Source organism: Nannospalax galili, unplaced genomic scaffold (genome assembly GCF_000622305.1).
Source record: "Nannospalax galili isolate Female #2095 unplaced genomic scaffold, S.galili_v1.0 scaffold886, whole genome shotgun sequence".
Classification (NCBI taxonomy): Eukaryota; Metazoa; Chordata; class Mammalia; order Rodentia; family Spalacidae; genus Nannospalax; species Nannospalax galili.
Window position 1 is genome coordinate 2,884,305 of NW_008355971.1, and position 24,276 is coordinate 2,908,580.

At 51.3% G+C, this 24,276-nt stretch overlaps 1 protein-coding gene across 3 annotated transcripts in view; it reads right to left on the minus strand.

The window, feature by feature from the left end:
- The window catches only part of Akt2 (AKT serine/threonine kinase 2), a 56,550-nt gene extending 32,280 nt beyond the window's left edge, over positions 1-24,270 (minus strand). Inside the window, exons 1-3 of one of the 3 annotated variants that reach the window (XM_008853988.2) lie at positions 24,100-24,270; positions 22,861-23,045; positions 2,993-3,122 (exon numbers count right to left, since the gene is read on the minus strand). In XM_008853988.2, coding sequence (XP_008852210.1) covers positions 2,993-3,038 — 46 coding nt within the window. In that variant the 5' untranslated portion in view covers positions 3,039-3,122; positions 22,861-23,045; positions 24,100-24,270. Of the gene's footprint in view, positions 1-2,992; positions 3,123-18,326; positions 18,350-22,860; positions 23,046-24,099 lie in introns of those variants that run through there. The other 2 variants (XM_008853987.2, XM_017803425.2) reach the window with 2 other exon arrangements.
- Positions 24,271-24,276: the final 6 nt, after the last annotated feature.

Here is a 24,276-nt window from a genome sequence, read left to right on the forward strand (position 1 = left end):
TTTGCTGGGCATGGTGGCGCACGCCTTTAATCCCAGCACTCGGGAGGCAGAGGCAGGCAGATCTCTATGAGTTCAAGCCCAGTCTGGTCTACATAGTGAGTTCCAGAACAAGAAGCCTAAAGGAAAGGAAAAATATCATCTCAGTCTAATCCCCATAGGCAAATAAGGAAACTGAGACAGGTTCCATTACGTGACAAGGCTATCTGGGAGGGCTGGCCAGTGTCACTCCTACGGGGATATGCTAAAGCTGTGTCACTTACAGGGACACAAGCAACTCATCAGCTATACTCTCAGACCCTGCTGAAAAGGAGGCAGCATGTAGGCCAGGCCTTGAGTTCAGCACGAGTTTAGCATCTGTGGTGATTTGAAGACATCCCCCACAGGCCCCAGTTGGTGCTGCTGTTTGCAAAGGTTTAGGAAGTATGGCCTCGTTGGAGGAAGCACAACACTGGGGCTGGCTCTGAGAGTTCACAGCCTCATCCCACTTCCAGCTGCTGCTCTCTCTGCTTCCTGTTGTGAGTGCTCGGCTTTCTGCTCCAGCTGCCTCCTACCATGCCTCCCCTCCAAGATGGACTCTGATCCCTCTGGAATGGCAAGCCAAAAAAAAAAAAAAAATCTTCCTTATATAAGCTATCTTGGTCAGGGTGTTTTATCACAGTAACAGAAAACTAATACAGCAGAGGGCTGGGGTCCCACCCCAGTTCTGCCACCTCTGTGCTGAGGTCTCTGGCAACCACTTTTGCTGCTGGTTGGTAAGATGGCAGGTTCCTTAGAGGGCACCTACAAAAACTCAACTACACCTTACTGGCCAGGGACAGAGCCTGGGGACTGACAGCCAGGGGTGAGAGTGGGTTAGCACAGATGCCAAGATGTTATGCCAAGATGTTAAAAGCCAGCAGAGCCCTCCTTGTCCAATCCAGCTCCAGCTGCTGCTCAGGTGATAGACCAGGGATGCCTAGAAGTAACCAGTGTGCATGTGTATGTGTGTGCATATGTAGTCAAGGCAGGTGCATCCAAGCTGGGTCTGCACAAAAGACAAGGACAGGCCAGTGGGCAGTTCGACTGAACACTTCAAGCACAAACAGAGACAAGAAGCCTTAAAAGAAGCCAGAGCTGAGACTGACTTTATCAGTCAAGTTTGGGCCAGAGACAAACTCCCCATCACTCAACAAGCCTCCTCACACCTGAGCCCAGTGAGTCTAGGAAAACCATAGCTGAATGACAGACCCCCAAGAGCCTGGCACAGGTGTACCACATACAATCACAATCACCCACTCAGCATTTGTTACTGAGTACCTGTTCTATGTCAAGCACTTCTTGAGACACTGAAGACACCACAGTGAATGTGTCACATGAAAATCCTTGCCTGAGAAGAGGCTGACATCATCAGACACCTGAGTCATCTTACAGACTCAGAACCAAGCATGGTAGTACATGCCTGTAATCCAGCACTTGGGAGGCTGAGGCAGGAAGATTGCCACAACCCTAACACCAGCCTGGACTACAAAAGGTAAGGTCTCATCTCAAAAAGAACAAAAGACTCAAGACGGGTGGCACGGCCTGCCCACTGACACATCAAGAGGAAGAGGCAGAGCCAACGTTAGAATTCGACAGGTACCAAGGTCTGGATGGCTGCAATGACAGTCTCAAACTCAGGATTCAGTCTGGGGGGGGCTGGGCCAGGGTGCCCTGGTGCCACCCTGCTGTGAAGGAAACAAGAAATGGGTCTCTGTTGTAGTGAGGAGTGCCTCACTACTGCTGCTGCCTGTGGGCTGGGACAGGGCAGGACAGGGTTCTCATTGGCCACCTGTTCTTCAAATGTGCCCCTCTTACTCCCCTCAGGAAGCTCTGGCTGTCCCCTCTAGCCACATGCTGCTGCTCCTCCAGGAAACCTTCTCCAACCACCCTGTCATAGCTCCCCGCTCTAGGCATCTCACACCCATCCTCCTCTGTCGCCTGATTTTTACTACACAGCATAGACCACCACTTGATATGCAAATCTGTCTGGACACCTATCTTCCCCTAGGATATCACATGTTACCACCAAGATGGGGCATCTGCCTGGCCAGCTCACTGCTGAGTCTCCAGGAGCTGCTCCATGAGTTAAGTGCTGAGTGAATGAAGTGCCTGTGGACCAGCTCCCCAGGCCTGGCACCCTTCCTCTCCAGGAGGTCCCTGGAAGCCAACAGTGACAAAGCCAACTCTCAGCACATGCTGCTTCCTAACTGTCTCCCAGGGTCACAAGGCAGTGGCGCAGGGCACAGGTGGCCCTAAGCCCTCAAGGTTTAGTCTCTTCCTTGTCCACAGCCTCACCAGGGTCTCAGCTTCTCATCATACAACTGGACGAAGTCCCACCTGGCTCCCAATAGCCCAAGCTTCCTGCCTCCTGCAGAAGTAAGCCACGGTCCTTTCTGTGGCTGCCCTGCCTGGCTTCCACCTCACCGTGCTCACTCTCCTCTAGCCACACTGTTCCTAGAAACACTGGGCACATGTGTTTAGAGCCTTTGTCCTTGCTATCCCTCCCCTGGTACACCCTTGCAAGGCTATCTGTGTGGCTCCTGCACCTCCTCCAGGCTCTGCTTACTGTCATCTTCTCAGAGTACACCCTGCTCCAGACTGTCTCTATCCAGTTCTTGGACCCCAAATTCGCCAGCACTTCTCATCACTTAACAGGATGTCTCCCTCTCTGTCCCCACTCTCCATTGGACATGACCTCAACAAGGTCCCAGAGCCTCACATCTGTGAATGTTGACTGGTGCCTGGCTGTGTTATTTCAGTTACGTGACTGCCCCGTCTTAGTTTCTTCACCTGTTAAGATGGGGTTGTAAATGAGATTACTGACAGACAGGCAGAGCCGAGGCCTAGGTTGGGCTCATTCAGAGTATCCATCTAGGGCCACAAGACAATGGCTCCTTTGCTGGGGTATCAGGTGCTGGAGAGGAACAGAGTACAAGAGGGAGACATAATGTGGTGGGCAGAAGTGACCCCTTACCGCGCTTGTGGAGCCAGCCTTCTTTGATGACAGACACCTCATTCATGGTGGCAGCGTGACACGCTGTCACCTTACTTGGGACAGTTCAAGGCAGCAGGACATGCAGGAGGTGCCGTGGACACAGTGCAGTCTGTAATAGAGAAGAAAGGAGCCATAAGAGTAGGAGGGATGTGCCCAGGCCCTCCCTCAAGCTCTGAGGCCTTCTGGCTCCTTGGCTTGCTAAACAGTGGATGCAGGCAGGCAGTTGGGGAGAGCTTCCCCTCAGGGATCAGTCCTATGGGAGATACATAGGTCCCTAAGGAGCCCAATGTCACAGGCCCCACACCCAGGCTCCTCCCTCCCTGCCTCTGGCTGGGCAAGAGAGAGCAAGATAGTTGTGGCCTCACTGCCATGCCCCAGTGCTGAGGTAACCCAGGATGAATCAGACAGCCCAGGGCATGAAGGGCGTGCTCAAAGACACCAACATCTGTCTGCCTGAAGAGCATGAACACGTGAACACACCACACACACACACATACACACACACACACACCCTTTCCAAATCAACCTGCCACCTTTGGCAAAGTAAGCACCCTCTCCCCTAAGTGCTGAGACACCCATGTCATCCCTTGGCCTCAGTTCCCTCCCTGCCCCACCAGAAGAATAAGGAAACCACAATCTCAGCTCCAGCACACACTGAAGGAATCTACTGCACACACACTTGCCTGGGACCTAGAAGCCAGTCTTAGGGGCTTGACTAAAGCCCTGGTCCCTTCCCCAAGACATCTGCCTCTGTCCTTGGACACTTACAGCCAACAGACGCCTAGGCTGGTGTTGTCTCGGATTCCCTTAGCAGAGGAGAGAAGGGTGTACACAGGAAACTGCCAGTTGGGCTCCTACCTGGAGCCTGGGCCTGGACAGGGCCACAGAGCCCAAGGAACCCTGTGCCTCTCCCAGTCCAGGGTTATTTGCGGACATCAGGTTAGGAGCTACAGAGGCCCCCAGAGAAGTGGCAGCTGGCTCTAGGGACAGCATGGGCATCAGCTTTCTCTCGTGCCCCAGGGGAGCTGGTGGGCCGGACATGGTACTGCTTGGCATGTGACAGTGGCAGGCTGCCCAGGCCTGGGGGTGAAAGGAAGGGAGGTAAATGGGAGGAAGCAGAGGAAAGGCAAGGTGGCTAGAGACAGGGAGGAGGACGGGAGGGTAAGAATCATAAGCTGGACTCAAGGTTGCAAAGGCACTGAAGGAGTGAGGAAGGCCGGGACCTCCCCTGTACATGTGTGACACTTTACATCCCAACTTACACAGGCACACAGGGCCTTTCAGTCCTAAATATCCCGCCAATGGCAACCCCAACTACTCCCCATCCTCTGAGGGTCCCACCTCCCTGCCTCAACTCAGCAGCCAGAGGGACTCTTAAATTGACTCTGTCCTTCCTCAGCTCAAAGTCCTCTGTGGCTCACCATGTCCTTGCAAAAAACAAATGCTTGGTCCTCAGCTTGGCACTCAAGGCTGTCCAGGCTTCCAACTGCTCCAGCAGCTGCATGCTTACCCATCCTGCATGCCCACCCTGTTCAGGCTGAGTCCTGAAGGCCCAGGTGGGCCCTCTCAGGCCTCTCCCATGGCCCCCAGCCTCTGCTCTAATCCCCCAACTGCATCTATATCTGACCTTGTCCCCTCTTTGCCCAAACCCTTCCCAGCTCCCCAATGTGCTTTAGAAAAGAGAACCAAGTCCTCCTTACATTGAAGTGGCCACATGGGCTGTTCTTGAACCTAGAAAGCAAAGGCTCATCATCACGACAGCAACTGCTCTACCCTGCCAGTCTCCCTCCTCAGGGCCTCGGAACAACAGCGCTTTCTCAGATCTCATCTCAGAGGCTGCACTTGGGTGCTCCTGTGCACTCCTCAGGCAGTTCCCCCACACTATTAAAGAAGGCTAGCTTGGGGCTGGAGAGATGCCTCAGCAGTTAAGAGCACTGACTGCTCTTGAAGAGGACTCGGGTTCGATTCCCAGCACCCACATGGAGGCTACAAACCATCCTTAACTCCAGTTCCAGGGGAATCTGAAGCTCTCTTCTGACCTCTGTGGCATTGCACAACACGCATGCACTAACATACATGCAGGCAATACGCTTTTATACACATAAAATAAAAATAATAAAATATTTAAAAAGATAAAATGGATTCCCATATGAATCCACATTAAAAAAAAAAAAGGCTAGCCCAGCAATGAATGAGCTGAGTCTCCCAAAAAGCCCCAGGCTAGCCCAGATCTAGCTGCAGAGACATCTGAACTCTGCCTGTGCCACCAGTCTTTCCTGAGTGTGCCCTAAGCTCCAGGCACTGGCCTGGGTGCTGGAGACAGAGCATCACTAAGACACAGTGACGGGCCTCATGAAGCTCACATTCTGGCAGGGGAAGACAGAACCATACAAACATGCATGAATGATATCAGGTGGTAAGGAGGTGCTGACAAGAAAAACAAGGGGGAAATAGCAAGGGTGTTATGTAGCCACACGTTGCAGGGGGCACTGAGCAGATGCCTCAAGTAACCAAGGGGGTGAACAAAGCAGAAGCACAAGGAAAAGAATTTCAGGCAGAAGAGGAAATGCAAAGGTCTCAAGGCAAAAGGAGCAGCACACAGGGGAAGCCAGAGAAACTGACTGACTGCTCAGGGTCGGGTCCAGCACCAAACGTCCCGGCTATGGGCTCAGTTCAGAATACTTCTCAAAGAGCTGGAGTACAGATTAAGTGTCCATCGCGATGCCATCCCTCAGAGCCTCTGAGATCCAGTAGCGCTCAAGTACCCAGTGTGAGCAAAGGGCCTGGCTCTCCAGCTGCCGTCTGATACACAGTCCTCCACACAGCTGCGTTCCTCAAAGACACGTAAAGGCAGCCAGGTGTGGCCAGGAATGGTCAGGGTTCCAGAGTCTGAGAGCTGTTGCCAGCAGGGTGTACTGACACAACCAACACCCTACCAGAGGGTCTGTGACATGCCCAGGTGAGGACAGAGGCTTAGTAAAGGAAAGCCATTTACCTGGGTCTCCTAGCTGAGCAGTAGGGCCCTGCCGAAGTTCGGCACACCAGAGCCACTTTTACAGTCTTGTTTCAGTGACTAGGAAGTCAGCAGCAGCTGGGGGGGTGGGGTGGGGGGGACTGGAAGATCCCTTGTGTCCTGCCTGGCTCTAGCCCATCTTCCCACTGAAGGTGGAGCCTCAGCTGAGGTGTCTCTGACGCAGTCCTGTGGTGATGAAATACCAGGAGGCACAGCCAAGCAGACGGATGGCCTACTCACTGGGGAGCTGTAGGCCGAGGACACCCAGGTGGGGGACAGAGACCTGCCTGTGGAGCTCAAGAGCACGTGGAGACCTGCCCTGGCAGCCCTGTGCAGCATACTCCACAGCAGGAGCCCTTGTATGGCCCCATCACCAACTCCTGTTTCCGTCTTATGATGGCCACACGTGAACGTGCTGAAGGCCAGGGCTGCGGTGCAGCTGCTGACTAGGCATGAGCCACCTGGGAGGCATGGTGGAAAGAATAAAGGTATCTCACGGAAAAGGACACCCGAACAATAGAACACACAAATCTCTTTAGTTATGGGGAAATGCAGATTAAAACCACCAGCCTGGGACAGCTAAACTTATAAAAAATCATTATGCCAAGTGTGAATTACTGGCAGGAGTACAAAATGGTGAGACCATCACAGAAAACTGTCAGTAATAATTAAATCTCAATATATGGCTATCCTATGACCAGCAGTTTCCCAGCCCAACAGAAATATTACCAACAGACATGCATGATGGTTCACATCAGCAATGTTCACAATGACCCCAACTGCTAGGCGCCTACCCATAGGAGGAGGAATAAACTACTAGTGGCAATGGCCAAACAGAAAGGACCCAGGTGTTCATCTACACATCATGGAGGAGACAAAAGAGCATAAGACCCAGTAGAAGAAGCCAAATACGATGGAAGTAAGCAAGTAAGGCAGGCAGACTACGCCTGTTAGTTAGGAACTGCTCTCTTGTCTGTAAAACTGCAGTAACAGGGGCTGGAAAGATGGCTTAGCGAACACTGACTGCTCTTGCAGAGGACCCGGGTTTGATTCCCAGCACCCACATGGCGGCTACGAACCTTCCTTAACTCCAGTTTCAGGGGACTCTGAAGCCCTCTTCTGACCTTCACGGCATTGCATGACATGGGTGCACTCACATACAGGCAGGCAATACACTCGTACACATAAAACAAAAATAAATTTTAAAAAATATTTAAAAAAAAAAAAAAAAACAACCTGCAATAACATCAAAGACCAGCATGGCAAAGGCAAGAGTGGCTGTGCTGGGGAGGACCAGAGCTGGAGGACTCCTGGAGGCTGACAGTGCTCCCTTGTGGCCACAGAGGGCTCTGCTTTAAAGCTAGCTGGTTTCACTGCTCTTGAGAAAGTATCTTTCTCTACACTTTATAACAAAGAAAACAGCCATATAGGAGAACTCCAGTTTGGAAACTGAGCTGACACTGAAGGTTCACTTGGGTCTTTTAGCTCCTGAAGCAAGATTCCCTCACTTCCCTAGGAGGGCTGAGGGCTTTAGTTTCCCCTGAGGAAGGCCTGGCCAGCTACAAGTGAGGACGACTCCAGAGTCCTCATGACCTTAGATCCCAGCTCTGCCATTTCTTGGCTACAGAAATGAAATCACATGGGTGGTGAGCTCTAGACAAGGGGAAAGTGACTAGGGATGGTCCCCAAGGTCCTCTGACTATGCTCGTGAGATCTTATTCTGTTTAAACAGTGGCTGGAAGTCAAGCATGGCAGTACCCCAGTAAGGCCAGCACCTGGAAGATTATGGCAGGAGAATTGTCATGATTTGGAAGCAAGCCTTAACTACATGATGAGTTGGAGGCCAGCCAGAGCTACACTGTAAAAGCCTGTCTCAAAAACACAAAAACAAAAGCCGGGCATGGTGGCACACGCCTTTAATCCCAGCACTGGGGAGACAGAGGCAGGCAGATCTCTGTCAGTTCAAGGTCAGCCTAGTCTACATAGGGAGTTCCAGGCCAGCTAGAGCTACAGGGAGACCTGGTCTCAAAAAGACCAGGAAAAAACAAACAAACAAACAAAACACCGAAACAAGGGGCTGGAGACATGGCTCAGCACTAGCTGCTCTTCCGGAGGACCAGGGTTTAATTCCCAACACCCACATGGCAGCTAACAAGCATCTATAACTCCAGTTCCAGGGGATCTGACACCCTCTTCTGACATATGAGGGCATTATTACACAACATAGGTGCACTTAACACATGTAAGCAATACACTCACCTACTGTACTAGAAAACTTTAGTGTCAACTTGACACACCTGGGTAGAGGGAGCCTCAACTGGGGTTGCCTCCATTGGACTGGCCTGTGGCCATGTCTGTGGGGCATTTTCTTGATTGTTGAGTGATGTTCGAGGGCCCAGCCCATAGTGGGTGGTGCCATCCCTGGGCAGGTGGTCCTGTATTGTAAAAGAAAGCAGGCTGAGCAGGGGCCAGGGGAGCAAGCCAGTAAGTAGCATTCCTCCATGGCCTGTGCTTGAACTCCTGCCTCCAGGTTCCTGCCCTGAGTTCCTACCTTGGGCTCCCTGAGTGATGAACTGTGACCCAGGAGATGTAAGCCTTTCCTCCCCAAGTTAGCATTGGTCAGAGTGTTTTGTCATAGCAATTGAAAGCAAACTAAATGCATACATAAAATAAAAATAGTAAAATATTTTTTTAAACCCACAAAAACAAAACAAAATGCTTCTGAGTACAGAAGCACAGTTCTGGGTAGCACAGACTAATCTTAGGTCTCAAACACTCAATGACAGATTCATACCTGAATTCGATCCCCAGAACCCATGCGAAAAAGCTGGGGCAGGGGAGGCAGAGACAGGGAGACAGACCCCTGAGGCTCACTGTACTTGGTGAACTTGAGTTCAGTGAAAGACCCGGCTAAGAGAAAAATGGATGGTGCCTGAAGAATTATAGTCTGGGTTGTCCTCTGTTCTCCAGTGTGCACATGTACATGCACACACACCACCCACAGGAAAACACATACACAAAATTTTCTGTATGATTGTTATTTTAAGATTTTAAACTATGTCCATGTGTATGTGGTATGTGCACTAAACTGCAGGTACCCTTGGAGACTGAAGGCACTGGATCCCTCTAGAGTTGGTGCTACAGGCAGTTGTGAGCCACCAGATGTGGGTGCTGGGAAGTAAACTCAGGTCCTCTGGAAGATCAGCACTCACTCTTAACTGCTAAGCCATCTCTCCAGCCCGGACCTTATTTTCATCTGTCCGGCTCATGGACTAGTTCTCAATGGTATCCAAACAGAGGCCCCTTTGGAAGTTACAACTCACAGCTCTGGGTTCAGATCCAAGAGGTAATTATTACACATCACCAAGGGTCTGAACTGGCAGCTCATGGGCAGAGAGCAGCAGGAAAGGGCCCACCTTATCCTGGTTGGGTTTCCAAGGAAACAAGCTAGGCTCTACAAAACCAGAGTCACTGAGGATCTTGAGGCTTACCAGGATGTGAGGCCTCAAATAGATCCCAGGACTCTGTCCCTATCCCTCCTCCAGTTTGTCATGTGTGATACTCTGAGGCCAGAACCCATCCATCCTCACCTCAAACTCTCCTATGCCCTGTCACCGGGGCAAAAGCCAAAGTCACCAGAGATGCCCCATAATCTTAAGAGGCCTTGTACCATGCCCCCTTATTTCTCCAAAGTCCTCCATCCCAGAGGTGCCCTCCTTCTTAAGATTTTATTTTTATTTCATGTATAGATGTTTTGCCTGCATGTATGTAAGTGTACCTATGTCATGCAATACCTGTAGAGGCTAGAAGAGGGTGTCAGATCCCCTAGAACTGAAGTCATAGATGATAGTTAGCTGCCATGTAGGTGCTGGGAACCACACCTCAGTCCTCTACAAGAGCAGCTAGTGCTCTTAACCTCTGAGTCATTTCTCCAGCAGTACCTGCCTTCTGAGACACACCAGGACACTTCCAAAGGAATCCCAAACACCTGCTCCCAGAGGGAAGGGGGAGGCCACAGGACACCAGCTAAGGACTGTTTGCATTACTTTGAGAAGCCTTCCAGACCTCTTACCCTGCCTCCCTTACCCTTCACTTTTCCCTGTAAGACCACCAGATTATATATTTTCACTTGTTCATCAGCTTACTATCAATATCTGCCCTACAACTGCAGCACAGGGAGGGAGGGTAGTGACTCCTGCCTGACTTAATTATCACTGAATCCCTCTAGGCTTACAGTAATGGACACACATAAGTGCTTAATAAAAACCTATGGAATGGCTGGGCCTGATAGCACAGGCCTATAATCCCAGCTACTCAAGAGGTTAAGCAAAGAGTTCTGCAAGTTCAAGGCCTACTAGGCACAGAGTGAATTCGAGACCAGCCTAGGTTACTGAGACCATGTCTCAAAATTAAAAATTGGCTGGGTGTGACGGTACAAGCCTTTAATCCTAGCACTTGGGAGGCAAGAAGAAGGTGAATCTATGTGAGATGAAGGCCAGCCTGGTCTATATAGCAAGTTTCACGCCAGCTGGGGCTACAGAGAAACCCTGTCTAAAAGTAAAAAGTTAAAAAAGTGGGTTATGAACATGGCTCAGTGAGAGAGAGGTTGCTTGGTATGCACAAGGCCCTTGGTTCAATCCCCAGTACTCAAAACATAAAAAAACAAACAAACAAAAAACCCTATAAAACGGACATACATAAAGTAATGCTTTGTACCAGAAGCAGCTCAAAATTAGCTGGATTCCCCCTCTGCAGCTGGTTCCCATCCCCTCAACACCCTCACTCTGATCTGGTTTCCATGCCAGACTCACAGATGGGCTCAGAGAGGCAGGAAGGCAGCAGAGCCTTCCATCTCCTGGGACTGGGCAGCACTGGCTGAAAGCTTCTTCCTGACACCTGTAAGTCTTGCTGAGGCAGTAGCAGTGACACCCCCACCCCGTGCTCCCAAAGCCTGTCACCTGCCCTATGATCCAGGCTTATCTCCTAGAGGAGGAGGAGAACCTGCTCAGAAAGAAAATTTCACAGGCAGCATCTGCTTGTGGGAATTCAGGGGCTAGGGAAGCCATCCTGCTAAGTGGTCCACATTTTATGAGGGGAATTTTGATAAAATCAATGACAGAGAAAATGTTCACATGCTCAAAGGAACTCGCGCTGCACAAATACCGTGTCAGGGCTGGCAAGATGGGTCGGGGGGTAAAGGCACTTGCCAGTAAGCCTAACAGCCTAAGTTCAATCCTCAAGACTCACATGGTAGAGAAAATCAACTGCCACGTTGTTTCCTGACCTCCACTTGTACAACATGGCACAAGCACTCCCTCTCTCTCACACACACTACATATATGTGTGTGTATATATATATATATATATTATATATGTATGTATGGATATACAATGGCATGCATGTGGAGGTCGCAGGACAACTTGGGAATGGAATCAATCAAAGTCCAAGTTGGGCATAGTGGCACACACCTGTAATCCTAGCATTCAGAAGGTGGTCAGGAGGATATTGAGTTCAAGGCCAGCCTGGACTACATACAGAAACATACCTCAATCAATCAATCAATCAATCAATTAATCAATCAAACAAAAAAAAAATACTGGGTGTGGTGGTATAGGTCTTGAATCCTAGCTCTCTAGGAGGCTGAAACAGGGGACTGAAAGTTCAAGGCCTGTCTGAGGTACAGAATGAGTTCAAGGCCTGCCTGGGCAACTTAGTGAGATCCTGTCTCAAAATATCAACTACAAAGAGGCTTGGGGGCATGGCTCAGTGGTAGGATGCTCACTTGGTATATGGGAGACCCTGGGTTCCAACCTAGCACACACAAAAAAAAAGAGAGGTGGGAGGAGGAAAAGAAAGAATGTAAATGCCAAGCATGAAGTTTCTGTTTAAGACAAGGTCTCACTATGGTAGGTAGCAAAAACTGGTCTCAAAATCTTGATTCTCCTGGCTCAAGTTCCCCAGTGCTGGGATTGCAGGTACACATCACCATGCTAGCTAGGGTGAAGGGTTCTAAAGTGGGACTCATTAGTGACAGGGAGGTGGGGCGGGGTACACAGCAAGACACTCAGCAGCTTCCCAAGTCTCTACTCAGGAAGCCAAGGGCTCTCATCTCACATGGTCATCAAAACATCTTCAAGTATTACTGAAGGGGGGTGAGGGTGGGGTGAAGTAAAGCCACTCCCACCAGAGAACCGCTGCCTTAAGGGCATTATTGCTAGAGTAGTAAAAACCTAGAAGCAACAGGCCCCTGACAGAGGTCTGTACAACAGGGGTCTGCTGCAGTGCTGGCTACTACGGGATGTGAGCTTCCAGGTCCCCCCTACCCCCGAATGTTTAACACTTCATATGGAATCTCACACGCACAGTCCACTGGCACTTATCAAGTTCTGCCCCTTTTCTGAAACCCAGACACATGCCCACATGCCCAAGATCTTGTCTTAGTTCTGCCTCGCTGACACTGTTGACCTTCACCCTATGATGGATATAAACGTATGGCCTGTGGCCCTTGTATTAAAGTTAGCAGAGGCACAGGATCAGTGCAGATCTCGTGTCTTCAGATCATGAGGAGGTAGGTGCTTAAGTGTCACAGGCACAGAAAAAGGCATTAGAAGGAACTGTGCTAACACAGTCCTGGATGTGGGACTCAAGGTGGCCTGAGGATCCCATCTGAAGACTTCCAAAGGCAGTAGCTGTAATGGTTCGGCAGTATTACTCCCTCTGGTGGATGGAGACACTGGGTATTTCTGAACATGTGAATTTTTACCTACTCCACCTCCTTGGTGAGAAGGTGATGGATGAAAGACTGTCTTCTTCAGCACGCACTCCCCTACCCACCCCATCTGTCTGTGGAGCAGGTAGGATTGAGGGCAGGGTGAGCGTGGGCAGGCTGCAAGAGACTAGCACAAGAATAAGCACAGAACAGATGTCCTTGTCTTCTCCGCCACCCCCAACACACACACCTTCCCCCTCACCCTGCCAGGGCCTTACAGCACCTTGAGAAATCATGTCATATATTGGAGTCTGCCTGGCTATGCACTGAACAAACCAAAGTCAGTTTAAGGTTTCGTCCAAGTACAGCTGCCAGGACACAGGGCCTTTTCTAGATGCCCATGGAACATGTCCAAGGCCCTTAAGGAGGCTGTCAGGGCCCACCTCCCTCAGTCCTTCCTCCAGCCTCATCAGATCAGTATGTCCAATTCCCCCGTCTCTAAGTCCCTTGAAAACTCTGCTCTCACTCCAGGGCCTTTGCACATGCTGTTGCCCTAGCCAGATGCTGTTCACCCAGCTTTCCCAGCCTAATCCTCCTTTCTTCAGGGAAACCTCCCTGAGTGCCTCCTCCCAGAACAAGGGCAGGCCCTCATAGCTCAGTCTGTCTTTCCCCTCACAGAATGTACCTCTGGTGGGTAGAAACACTGGGTGTTACTTGCTTCTGGTAATGTGGCCTTCTCTGCTGGCCTGGAAGTTACACAGGCAGGGACAGAGTCTGCCCCCAGGTCCTCACCGTGTTTCTAGTCCTACCCAGCACAGGGCCAGGGCCAGAACTTTAATTCCAGGAGGACTGATGACTAGAACCACAGCTTTTGTGCTCCATTCTGTCAGGTGAAGGTAAAACAAAATACCCCACATTCATTCACCCCACAAATGTGGCGTCCACTATGCCACCACTAGCAACCCAAGGAGAAGCCCTACCACAGAAGGGGGCAAAATAAGCAAATTATATAGTGTACCCAAGATGACCAATGTCATGGAGAAAAACAGCATAGAAAGGACCAGGGGGAGGCCACAGGCAGACTCATGGAGATGGTGATGTCACATCTGAGTGATCATGTGAACCAGACAAACCACATGGAGACCTGGAGAGAGCACACCAAGCAGGGTAAAAGGCTCTGTAGTGAGGGGAGAGAGGAAAGAGCAGGGAACCAGGCAGGGCAGAGCTGCGGCGGCATCTCTGAGGGCTTTGTTTCTCTCTGGGAGGGAGATGGGAGCCTGTGGGTTTGGCAAGGCAAGGGACAGGGCATGGACCCTCTGCCCCCAGAGCAGAGCTACAGGTCCTCAGTGCAGGAGCCATATGACAGCCTTCCTCTCCACTGGACCCCTGTGCATTGGGCCTGACACTTCTATCACGTGCCTCACTTAGGAATCATAGGATCCACACCTGATGGAAGAGGAAGTGGAGGTAGAAAGGATTTAGGGTATACACAGCTAAGAAACACACAGCTAAAGAAACTGGACTCTTGCCATTGAACTTCTAAATGCACTTCCCTTTGCCTTTGCCCCCAAGGGACAGAGCCACCACCCTCCTCACATTGTCCCCTACCATATCCAGCCAGCTGCCCTAAAGACCTGGGGTACCCCAAACACATACGTGTATACTCATACACACACACACTCTCACACACAGGCAGACTCATGGAGATGGTGAGGCATCCTCTCCAGTTTAGTAAACTACTTTATTACACCCTAAATACCCTCATTCTGTGGTCTGAATCCCTACCTTAACCTGAGGGTACCTAGGAGCAAAAGGCAAGGGCTTAACACAGTGATATTTGGGGAGGGCTCCCAAAGCGCAAGCACAAGTTAACATGAGTCCCAACTGCTAAATGGTACCACCCCCCGATTCTGCATCCCCATTCTGCAGATGAGCAGGTTAAGGCAGAGCCACAGGCTTAGATACAGGACCACCAAGGACCATGTACTGAACAGTACAGATCATCTCAGGGTGGAACAAGTCAACTGAATTATAGCTACAGTGAATGAAGAATCACGTTTTCCTTTTATTTGTCATCAAATAAATAGACAGTAAAAACTTAAGACACCATAGAGAACACAAGGCTAGGACATATCACACTGGAGGTGCTGCTCCATAGACCCCTGGGACGTAGATACCTGGAGCCTGAGGAGGGTGGGCAGGACTTTCTCAGACTGAAAGAGACAGTTACTGCACCTGTCTGGATGCCCTGTACCATAGCCATCCCTCCCTGGAAGGATCAGTGACCACTAGAACCCTGCAGTGCCCCTTCTAGGCTGTCTGGGGTGCTTTTCTGATCCTCAACTCCCTTATCTATAAAATGGGAATAAAACCAATCAAACTGAGCATATGCTTATGTTATCTCAAAAGTCAAATTTTGACAACCCTGCATTGTTATGGCAATCTTCTGAGGGTTGCTCAGGGTACATCTGGGGATGTGGCAGTGCCTGGATTTGAAAGCAGCGGCAGCTTTTACACAAAGGCAAATTCTGAAGTCCAGAGCCATTCGGAGCCTCAGTCAGGACAGGAAAGTAGCCTCTTATTAACATGGTGACTAGATAGTCAGGATGGAATTATTGGAATTATGATTTGTGGCATGCTTGTTACGTTTTTGAAAAGTCCATCTAAATTAAAATACAGTTAAAAAAAAAAAAACAGTCCAGCATGGTGGTACACGCCTTTGATCCCAACACTTGGGACTTGGGGGGCAGAGGCAGGCAGATCTCTGTGAGTTCAAGGCCAGCTTGGTCTACATAGCAAGTGCCAGGCCAGCTGGGGCTACTGGGAGACCCTGCCTCAAAAAGACCAAAAAAAAAAAAAAGGAGAGACTAAGCCAGATATGGTAGTGCATACCTTTAGTCCTAGCACTTGGGAAGCAGAGGCAGGCAGATACCTGTGATTTTGAGGCAGTCTGGTCTACAGAGTAGGCCAGCTGGAGCTACAGGGAGACCTTGTCTCGAGGTCCCACCCCAAAGCCTTGGGAAAGGTCTAAGAAGCTGGGCCCTGTAAGAGTCCATCTCTGAAGCAGTCTGCTTTTTGCATTTCCTGCTTCACTGGGGGGGGGGGGGCTCCACCTCAATCCCACCCAACTCCTTCCCATAGAGCCCTCCTCCTGCTCCCTGGTCCTCCTCTGAGGGATGAAGCCCTGGCTCCTCCTCCCAAGGCCTGGGCCCAGGGTCCTGCCACCCTGCCCTCTCCACTCTCCCAGCTCCAGCCACTCCAGAAGCCAGCTCTACTGGGCTTAACTCAACCTTGCCCAGCCCACCCCCGCCTTTCTGCTGCCTTCTCCAAACCCAGTCACATCACTGTTCCATTCTCAGGCCCCTCTGCTGGGCAGTCTTTTTCCATCCCTCTGCCGGACTGGATGCTGTTCCCTGGCACCCAGAATCACACATGGCATAGGAATAACTCAGTAAAAATTTAGTGTCAAAGTGGAATATACATGACCGAATGGGGCGTGGTGGTGGATGCCCTTAATCCCAGCACTGGGAGGCAGAGGCAGGTGGATCTCTGTGAGTTCCAGGACAGCTAGAGCTCTATTCAGTGAGACCCTGTCTCCAAAAAAAAGACAAGACCAGACCAAAACAGCCACCACCATACCCAGATGCTTTTGATTATTTCTGCTAGTAGAGGTGTTGCACATCTATAATCCCAAAACTCAATAATAGAGTCAGGAGGTCAGCCAGGGCTATATAGGGAAACTGTCTCAAAAAAACAAAACAGGGGGGCTGGACAGATGGCTCAGCAGTTAAGAGCGTTGGCTGCTCTTGCAGAGGACCCAGGTTCAGTCCCCAGCACCCCCATGGTGGCTAACAGCCATCTGTAAGTCCAATTCCAGAGGACCCGACGCCTTCTTCTGACCTCCAAGGGTACTGCACAACACACTTGTAAGGTGCACTTACATACATGCAGGCAATACACTCATACACATAATTAATTTTTTTTTAATTTTATTTATTTTTATTATCTATTTTTGGTCTTTTTGAGGCAGGGTCTCCCTGTAGCCCCAGCTGTCCTGGAACTCACTACATAGACCAGGCTGGCCTTGAACTCACAGAGATCCGCCTGCCTCTGCCTCCTGAGTGCTGGGATTAAAGGCGTGTGCCACCACACCCGGCCCTATTTATTTTTATTTTATGTGTATGCGTGTATACCTGCATGTAGGTAAGTGCACCCATGTCATGCAATGTCCGTGGAGGTCAGAAGAGGCTGTCGGATCCCCTGGAACTGGAGTTATGGACAGCTGTTAGCTGCCATGTGGGTGCTAGGATTCGATCTGGGTCTTCTGCAACAACAGTCAAGTGTTCTTAACCGCTGAGCCATCTCTCCAGCCCTGATAATTTAAAAAAATTAAAAAAAAAAAAACAGAAAAAACAAAACAGGGCTAGGCGTGGTGGTGTCCACCTTTAGTTCCAGCACTCAGGAGATAAGAGGCAGGAGAAGCTCTGAGAGATCAAGGCCAGCCTGGTCTACACAGCGAGTTCCAGGCCAGAGGGATTACAGGAAGACCCTGCCTCAAAACAAAACAAACAACAACAAAAAACAACTCCCAAAATAAAATAAAAGCCCATATAGGCAGGCATGGTGTTGCAAGCTTGTAATCCCAGCATTGGGGAGGCTAAAGCAAGAGGATGCTAGTGAGTCAGCCTAGGCTACATAGCAAGAGTCTGTCTCCAAAACAATAAGATGGCTCAGTGGGTAAAAGTGCTTGCTCTCTAAGCACAGGTCCTAAGTTCTAATCGCCAGGACCCACATAAAAAGCTGGACACAGTCGGATATTCCTGTAACCACTGCATTGGGGAGTGAAGACAGGCATATCTCTAGAGCTCTAGTTCAAACAGTGAGCTTCAGGTTAAGTTAGAGATCCTGTCTCAAGGCAATAAGGCAGAGCGAGGAAGACACGCACCATGGGCGCACTCACCCACTAACTCACCTGTATGCACCCCCCACACAACCAAAAATAACAAGACATGCTATGTGTCCTTGTGTGCCTTATTCTCTCATCTATTAGAGGGAGATGAGAACCCTTCCTGTACTGCATACAGTGCCAACAGGCACAAGGCAATACAGGAGCAGAGTTATAGAGCCCTCCCCTGCAGGCACCTTAGCTCATCAGGCCCCGCTCTCCCAAAGTGCCAACCTTGAACCCACTCTTACAGACTGCTGGTCCCAGAGCCCTTTTCTGCCCATCAATCACAGCAGAATCAGCTCAAAACAACTGAGCATCCTCTCAGGAGGCTGGTGCTTTCTAATACATTAGCTCTCTGAATCCTCCCATGCCCCTGCTGGAACATTCCCATGTTTAACCAAGCAAACCACCTCAGAGAGGTGAACCCAGGTTCCCAGCACTCTATAGCAACCTCAAAATGCCAGAAACCGGGCTTTCCACCATCAGTCACCCCACCCAAATCACTAGCCAATCCAATCACTAACAGAGGGTGAAGAGCCTGAGAGCAGGCCTGGGAAGGGAAAAGCAGTGGCAGCCGCCCCATTCCATTTGGGAAGGCCATTGAGGCAGCAAATGGAGAAAGGCTTGGATTTCTGGCCTCACCCTTAGAAACATCTGCAGACGAGCCAGGGCAGCTGGGCTCCAGAAACCTCCAGCAGGGACCTCTGACATGCAAGTCTCTCCTTGGCCAGCCCAGCTTGCTGTTCTTATGGCACCCCCAGAGCACACCCGTCCTGCCGTGGGTGCCGAGTTGGCAGTGGGTCCTGCCCCAAAGGACCAGGCTGAGATCCCACCCTGTGGCCCTCCCACATCAGCGCCCTCCCTTCCTCCTCCCCTCCCGGTCCTGCTCCCAGGCCGTCTCCCCCAGCTGGGCCTCTCACTGCTTGGCTGGCTGTCCAGAAGAGCCTGCCACAGAACCACCCCACTGCACAGACCAGGCCTGGTGGCTAAGGGCCTTCCGCACAGAGCTCTGGGAAGCTAGAGAGGCCCAGAGAAGGGCTGTCCTGGGTTCTCCAGGAGCCTGACCAAGATCAACCACAGAACATACCTCTTCCCATCCCCATCTCCAGGATTTCTACAGACCCCAAAGGTTCACTCTGAGGGGGCTCTGCTCCTTCCTGGATGGCACCCCAGATCAAGTCTTGGAAAACAAACACCAGGACCCCTGGACACCAGGACCAGGTTCACAGATGGGACCAGAAGACACCCGCTCTTAGGCTACTAAGCAGCTCTGTGCCAAAGGGCCAAATCATCCAAATACGGTTTCTGTTCCCTACATTTCCACTTGAGGGCCCAACACAGGTAACAGGTAAGAGGGGCTCTCAGAGCCATCAAATGGCAAGCACAGGGAATTCCCTCCATCCTCAAAGTTTCCCAAGGCCTGTTGTTACTTCTCATGACATTCCAGGCTGTGCCCATGTATCAACCTTCTCAGGAAGGCCCTCCTTGACTAGCTAGTCCAAACCAAACAGTGTCCTCACCCTCCTTTCCCGACTTCCATTTATCTTCTCCTTGCAACAGCCACCCTAGCCTGACGTACTACCACAGACCTGGGGCTAAGCTCCATTTTCACTGAAGGTAAGGTCCAAGACCCTTCCAAGGACAGAGCCCAGTGGGCCACAGTGGGAAAGCTCTGCAGCAAGGACCCTTTCTGTTAGCATGACTGCCATTCCCACTGTTGCCTGCCATCAGCGGCTGGCTGGACTGGGAAGGGACCTGCAGACAGGTCAGCCCATCAAGCCCCTGCCTCGCTCTCTAAATGGTACAGCTATGGCCCTGGAGAACAGTGTGAAACCACAGAAGAGTGAGGCAACCAGTGGGTCTCGACTGATCAATTAGACCAGTTGTGAGGCAGTGAGTCTCTCAAGAGGGCAGTGGGAGGCACATGAAACACTGCCCAGATCAGTCAACCCTACCCCACCCCAGAAAGAAGCCTGAAAACCTCCAAGGCCAATGTCATTTTCCAACTCCCTAAATCTTCAGAAGCTGCTCCTGAGACGCCAAACTCCTCTCCAGGCAGTCTACAGGCTGAGGGAGCAAAGCCCACCCCACCCACTAGCCTCCTGTGCTCCTCCATCCACAAAGGCCTCCCTCCCCAAGGTGTATCCCAACACCTCACCAAGCTCGTCCTCCCTCCAAACCTCACACTGTGGTCTCGCTGCTTCTCCCCAGGCTGTCCTCTTATCCTACATGCTGCTCCTTCTTACCCTGCCCACCTGAGACCAACACACAGGCCTTCTCTGCCACTACACCTAAAGAAGCTACAGAATCCCCAGTACCTCCTCCAACCTCACCACTAACAGCTAACCAACTCCTTCCTTACCCTCCCGTTGGTCTCCCGCAGCTCCACAAGGATAGGGACTCTGACCAGTGCACCCCCAGTATCTGACATCTGATGCAATACCAGGCACACAGGAGGTGCTCAATAAATGGCAACCAATGAACGAAGTCCTTTTCTAGATTCTGCTATGACCACACGTCTCACCCATACTACTCCCCCTGCCCACTCTTCCTGCCACTCTAAGGCTGTGTGTGGTGGCATAAACTTTTTTTAAAATATTTTTATTTTTTGTGTATGACGGTATTGCCTGCATGTATGTAAGTGCACCATGTCGTGCAATGCTGGAGGAGGTCAGAAGGCATCGGATCCCCTAGAACTGGAGTTACTGACAGCTGTTAGCTGCCACATGGGTGCTGGTAATCAAACCCAGGTCCTCTGCAAGAGCAGCCAGTGCTCCTAATCACTGAGCCATCTCTCCAGCCCCAGCATAAGCTTTTAATCGCAGCACTCAAGAGGCAGAGGCAGGCAGATCTCTGTGAGACTAAGGCCAGCTTGGTCTACATAGTGAGTTCCAAGCCAGGTAGAGCTATAGGGAGACCCTGTCTCAAAAAAAACAAACAAAAAAAGCATACAAAGGAAGGGTAAACACCGAGTCTGACATGTAGGAAAGATCTAGAAATTCTACCCCAGAAAGCAGTAAATGCACAGGAGAGGAAGGGGACTGGGGAGCCGCACTCATTGGCTTTCACTTGACTGTCTGCCATCCCATCTCTGCATCTGGAAAACAGACTAATGTGCCTATTTCTCCTGTTCTCTGACAAGGTTCTGTGAACTGGCTAAGACCCTCAGGGTCCTAGCAGTAGCAAGACTTACAATTTGCTAGGCCACACGTGAGCATATACATGTCCATCACTGGTCTCAAGCATAAAGAGGCGGCGGTACCTTGCCTTCCCTGCTGCCCTCTGAGGAGGGCATTGGTAGTTCCCTAGATTCAGGTGATGGAAGGCATTCAGGAAGGCTGAAATGCCTGCTCAAGACCATACAATCAGCACATGGGTGAGCTGGATTTGAATTCTGTGCTTAGAATTACTTCAACACCACTTTTAAAAATATTGTATTTATGGGGGGGCGGGCAACATGCCATGGCACAAGTGTGGTTCTGGTGACTGAACTCAGGTGACCAGGCCTGCACAGCAAGCATTAAGCCATCTTGCCAGTCCAACATGACTCTACAGAAGCTGGGAACCAAGACATCAAATGTCTGGATGGTGGCTAGGCAGATGCCTTGGTTCCATGACAGATCCCGACTGCTCATTGAGACCTCCACAGCACCAGGCACCTGGTTTCAATAGATTAACTCACTGACTCCTCACAGCAGCTGGAGATGGGTGCTCGGCCTTGTCTGCGGCATGCAGGTGAAAACCGTGGCCCAAAAATCACAGCCAGAAGAGCACATTCCCAACCTGCCTCTAACACGGGTTTGTCGCCACCTCCCTACATGGCTTTCCTATTGGCTTTTCTAGCTCCCAGCACACACTTGCCCAGGGTTAAAAGAAGTCCTAACTGAGCTCGGACCTCAAGTTTCTCCAGCAAGACCAGAAATGCTAGAGTGACCATGGACAGGAACATTCACAGCACTTCAACTTGGGGGTGAAAGAAAAAGGGCAGCCAGGGCAGGTGTCAAGGGGACAGAGACACACTCCAGCCTGGGACCTGATGAGCAAAGGTGTGGCACCAGGACCTAACTAACCTGGGTCTAAACCCAACTGGCCAAAGGATCTGATAAGACCTGGAGGCAGGCACCTGTTCCCCAGGGCCTCAATTTCTGACTCTGCAAAAAAAGGAAGCAAAGCACAAGCCTTTAAATCCACTGAGATCAAGGCCAGCCTGGTCTACATAGCAAGTCCCAGGTCAAAGAGACCTCTCTTAAACAAACAAAAACAAAATCCACCATATAAAAGCCTCATGTCCAAGGCTGGACAGAGTATGAACTTACAACAAAAGCCATGTGGCTTACTACCTCAGTTAGCTTATCTGTAAAAATGGGCATGACATTCCTACCTCACTCTTAAGTTTCTGTAGACACTGCTGTAGATACATTTTGAGACTCAAGTGAAGCCATGTGCAAATGGCCTATCACACACTTAGCATGGTGTGAATGCTCTATAAACACATGCTATCCACTAGCTCTGGAAATCATGTGTCTCTGTGCCTCAGTTTCCTCAATTAAAAAGATTGTGACAGGAGTGCCTGCCACTGTAGATATTAGGCATCCTGCACAGTGTGCAACACACAGGATGCATTGAGTTAAGGTCAGCCAACAGTTTCACGGTCATTACTTTTACTGCACCTATAAACCCCATCAGGCAAACCCTCTAAAAGCTACCAGGAGAGGACCACATCCCTAGTGGAGAAAAACCCTAGTGAACTCACTGCCTCAAACCACTCTTGGACCTTTCTCTCCAGGAACCAGAACCCATGGAAACCAGTCAGTGTAGAAGCCAATGCTGTGAACGAAAGGAAACTTTCTGTCCCCTTGACCACATCACAAGCCTGGTCATCTGGGTCAATCAGGCACTGTGGCCAGTCCTCTGGGAAATCTAGACCCAGGGCAAAGGCTACAGAGCAAGCCAAGGTTACAAACTGGCCTAGGGAACAGTGACAGTGGTTGGCTGCTCCTAGCACCCACCCAGGGACCACAAGGAGGAACCTGATCTGTGGGGGAGCTGACTATCCCAAGCCCTATAAAGCAGCCTTCCTCTCTAGCTCGGACTGAGCTGGGTAAGGGGCACCCCCCCCCCGAACTTCCCTTGGCCTATGCAGAGGAACAGCTGGGAAAACAGCACTCAACCTCACCAAGAGGCCAACTGTTATCGCTCAACTGGTAGGATCATAAACAGGACAGGTGGCTGGGCTGCTATCAGGGAAGCACAAGCAGCCTCACGGCCGGGGATGAGGAAGCTTCTGTGGTCAGGGCTGGTGCAGCGCCTCTTCACATCCATGCCCACTGTCAGGCAGTGCCTGAACTCTTAACTGCTGCTCTGGAAAAGGAAGAGTGGACAAGGTTGAAAAATCAAGACTAATCCAAAGCCCTTACTCCTCCAGCAGAGGCCTCTCACTGGGCCCCAACAGGTCTTCAAAGAGAAAAATGGTGTGTCAAAGTCCTGAGACTCAAGATGTCCCCAGCCACCTTGATCTGCTGCCCCTCCAAATCCACCTTCCTCCCAAGAGGTAACAAGCAGGTCCAAGCCCAATGGCCTCTCCCCTTCCTTATAGAGTGCCAGCCTAAAGCTCAGAAAACTTCAGTGACTTAGTTCTAAGATACATCTCTACCCCCGGAAGGAAAGAACTTGCCAAAGAATGTCCCATACAACTTGAAGCGAAATAATCTGCGAGGGTTCTGGAGAGGAGAGCAGACATGCCCGTGGTTCAAAGCAGCCCAGTAACCATCAGTTCTCCCCAAAGTCATTAAAAAGTTCAATAAAGGGTGAGCGACGTGTAAACGCCCACCCCTGCACATTAAGTACAGGAAGCAGAAAGCTCTCCTCACCCACTCAGCTTCACACCCCCAAAAGTACGCCCCTCAACACTCAAGCCTCCCGGAGCCCCGCTCCTCAAATATGATCCGCGTCACGCCTGCCTGGCACCGCTCCCCTAACATGCCCAGGTGGTACACCCCAGGCGGCCCCCGGCAACCGTGGCACGGACCCCTCTCCAACCCCCTACCTCTGCAAACACACTAAAGGCAGGCTCCCAGAGCCCCCGAGGAGCACAGCCCTACACACTTGGCACGGTATGCCGCCCCAAAGGCTCGCCCCTGGCACAGCAGTCTCCCCGATTCCCCTCGGCCGCCCCTCAGCCCGCACACTTGCGAGCTCCCCACGCCGCCGCAATGGTATGGCCCTCCACCGCCCCCGGACCCGCGAGCTTGTCCCCGCACCCCCCGCCCCGACTCAGTTCCGGAAGGGGGGGCTCCAGTCCGCGGCCCCCGCCCGGAGAACACGGTGGTACGGCCCAGCGCGGCCCCGTGGGGGGCCCGGACGCGACCATCGCGGAGGGGGGAGGGCGCTCGGGGACACGCGCTGGCGCACTCACCTGTCACCGGCGGCCGCCCAGCCTCTCCGGCGGGGCTCTTCCCCCGCCCATCGCCACGCTGCGCTCGCTTCGGCTCCTAGTGTTTCCTGGCCGCGGCGACGACGGCACTGGCGGCGACGGCTACGCCTTCTCAGAGCCAGGCCCAACGGCTCGCGCGGCGCGGCCCCCCCTCCCCCT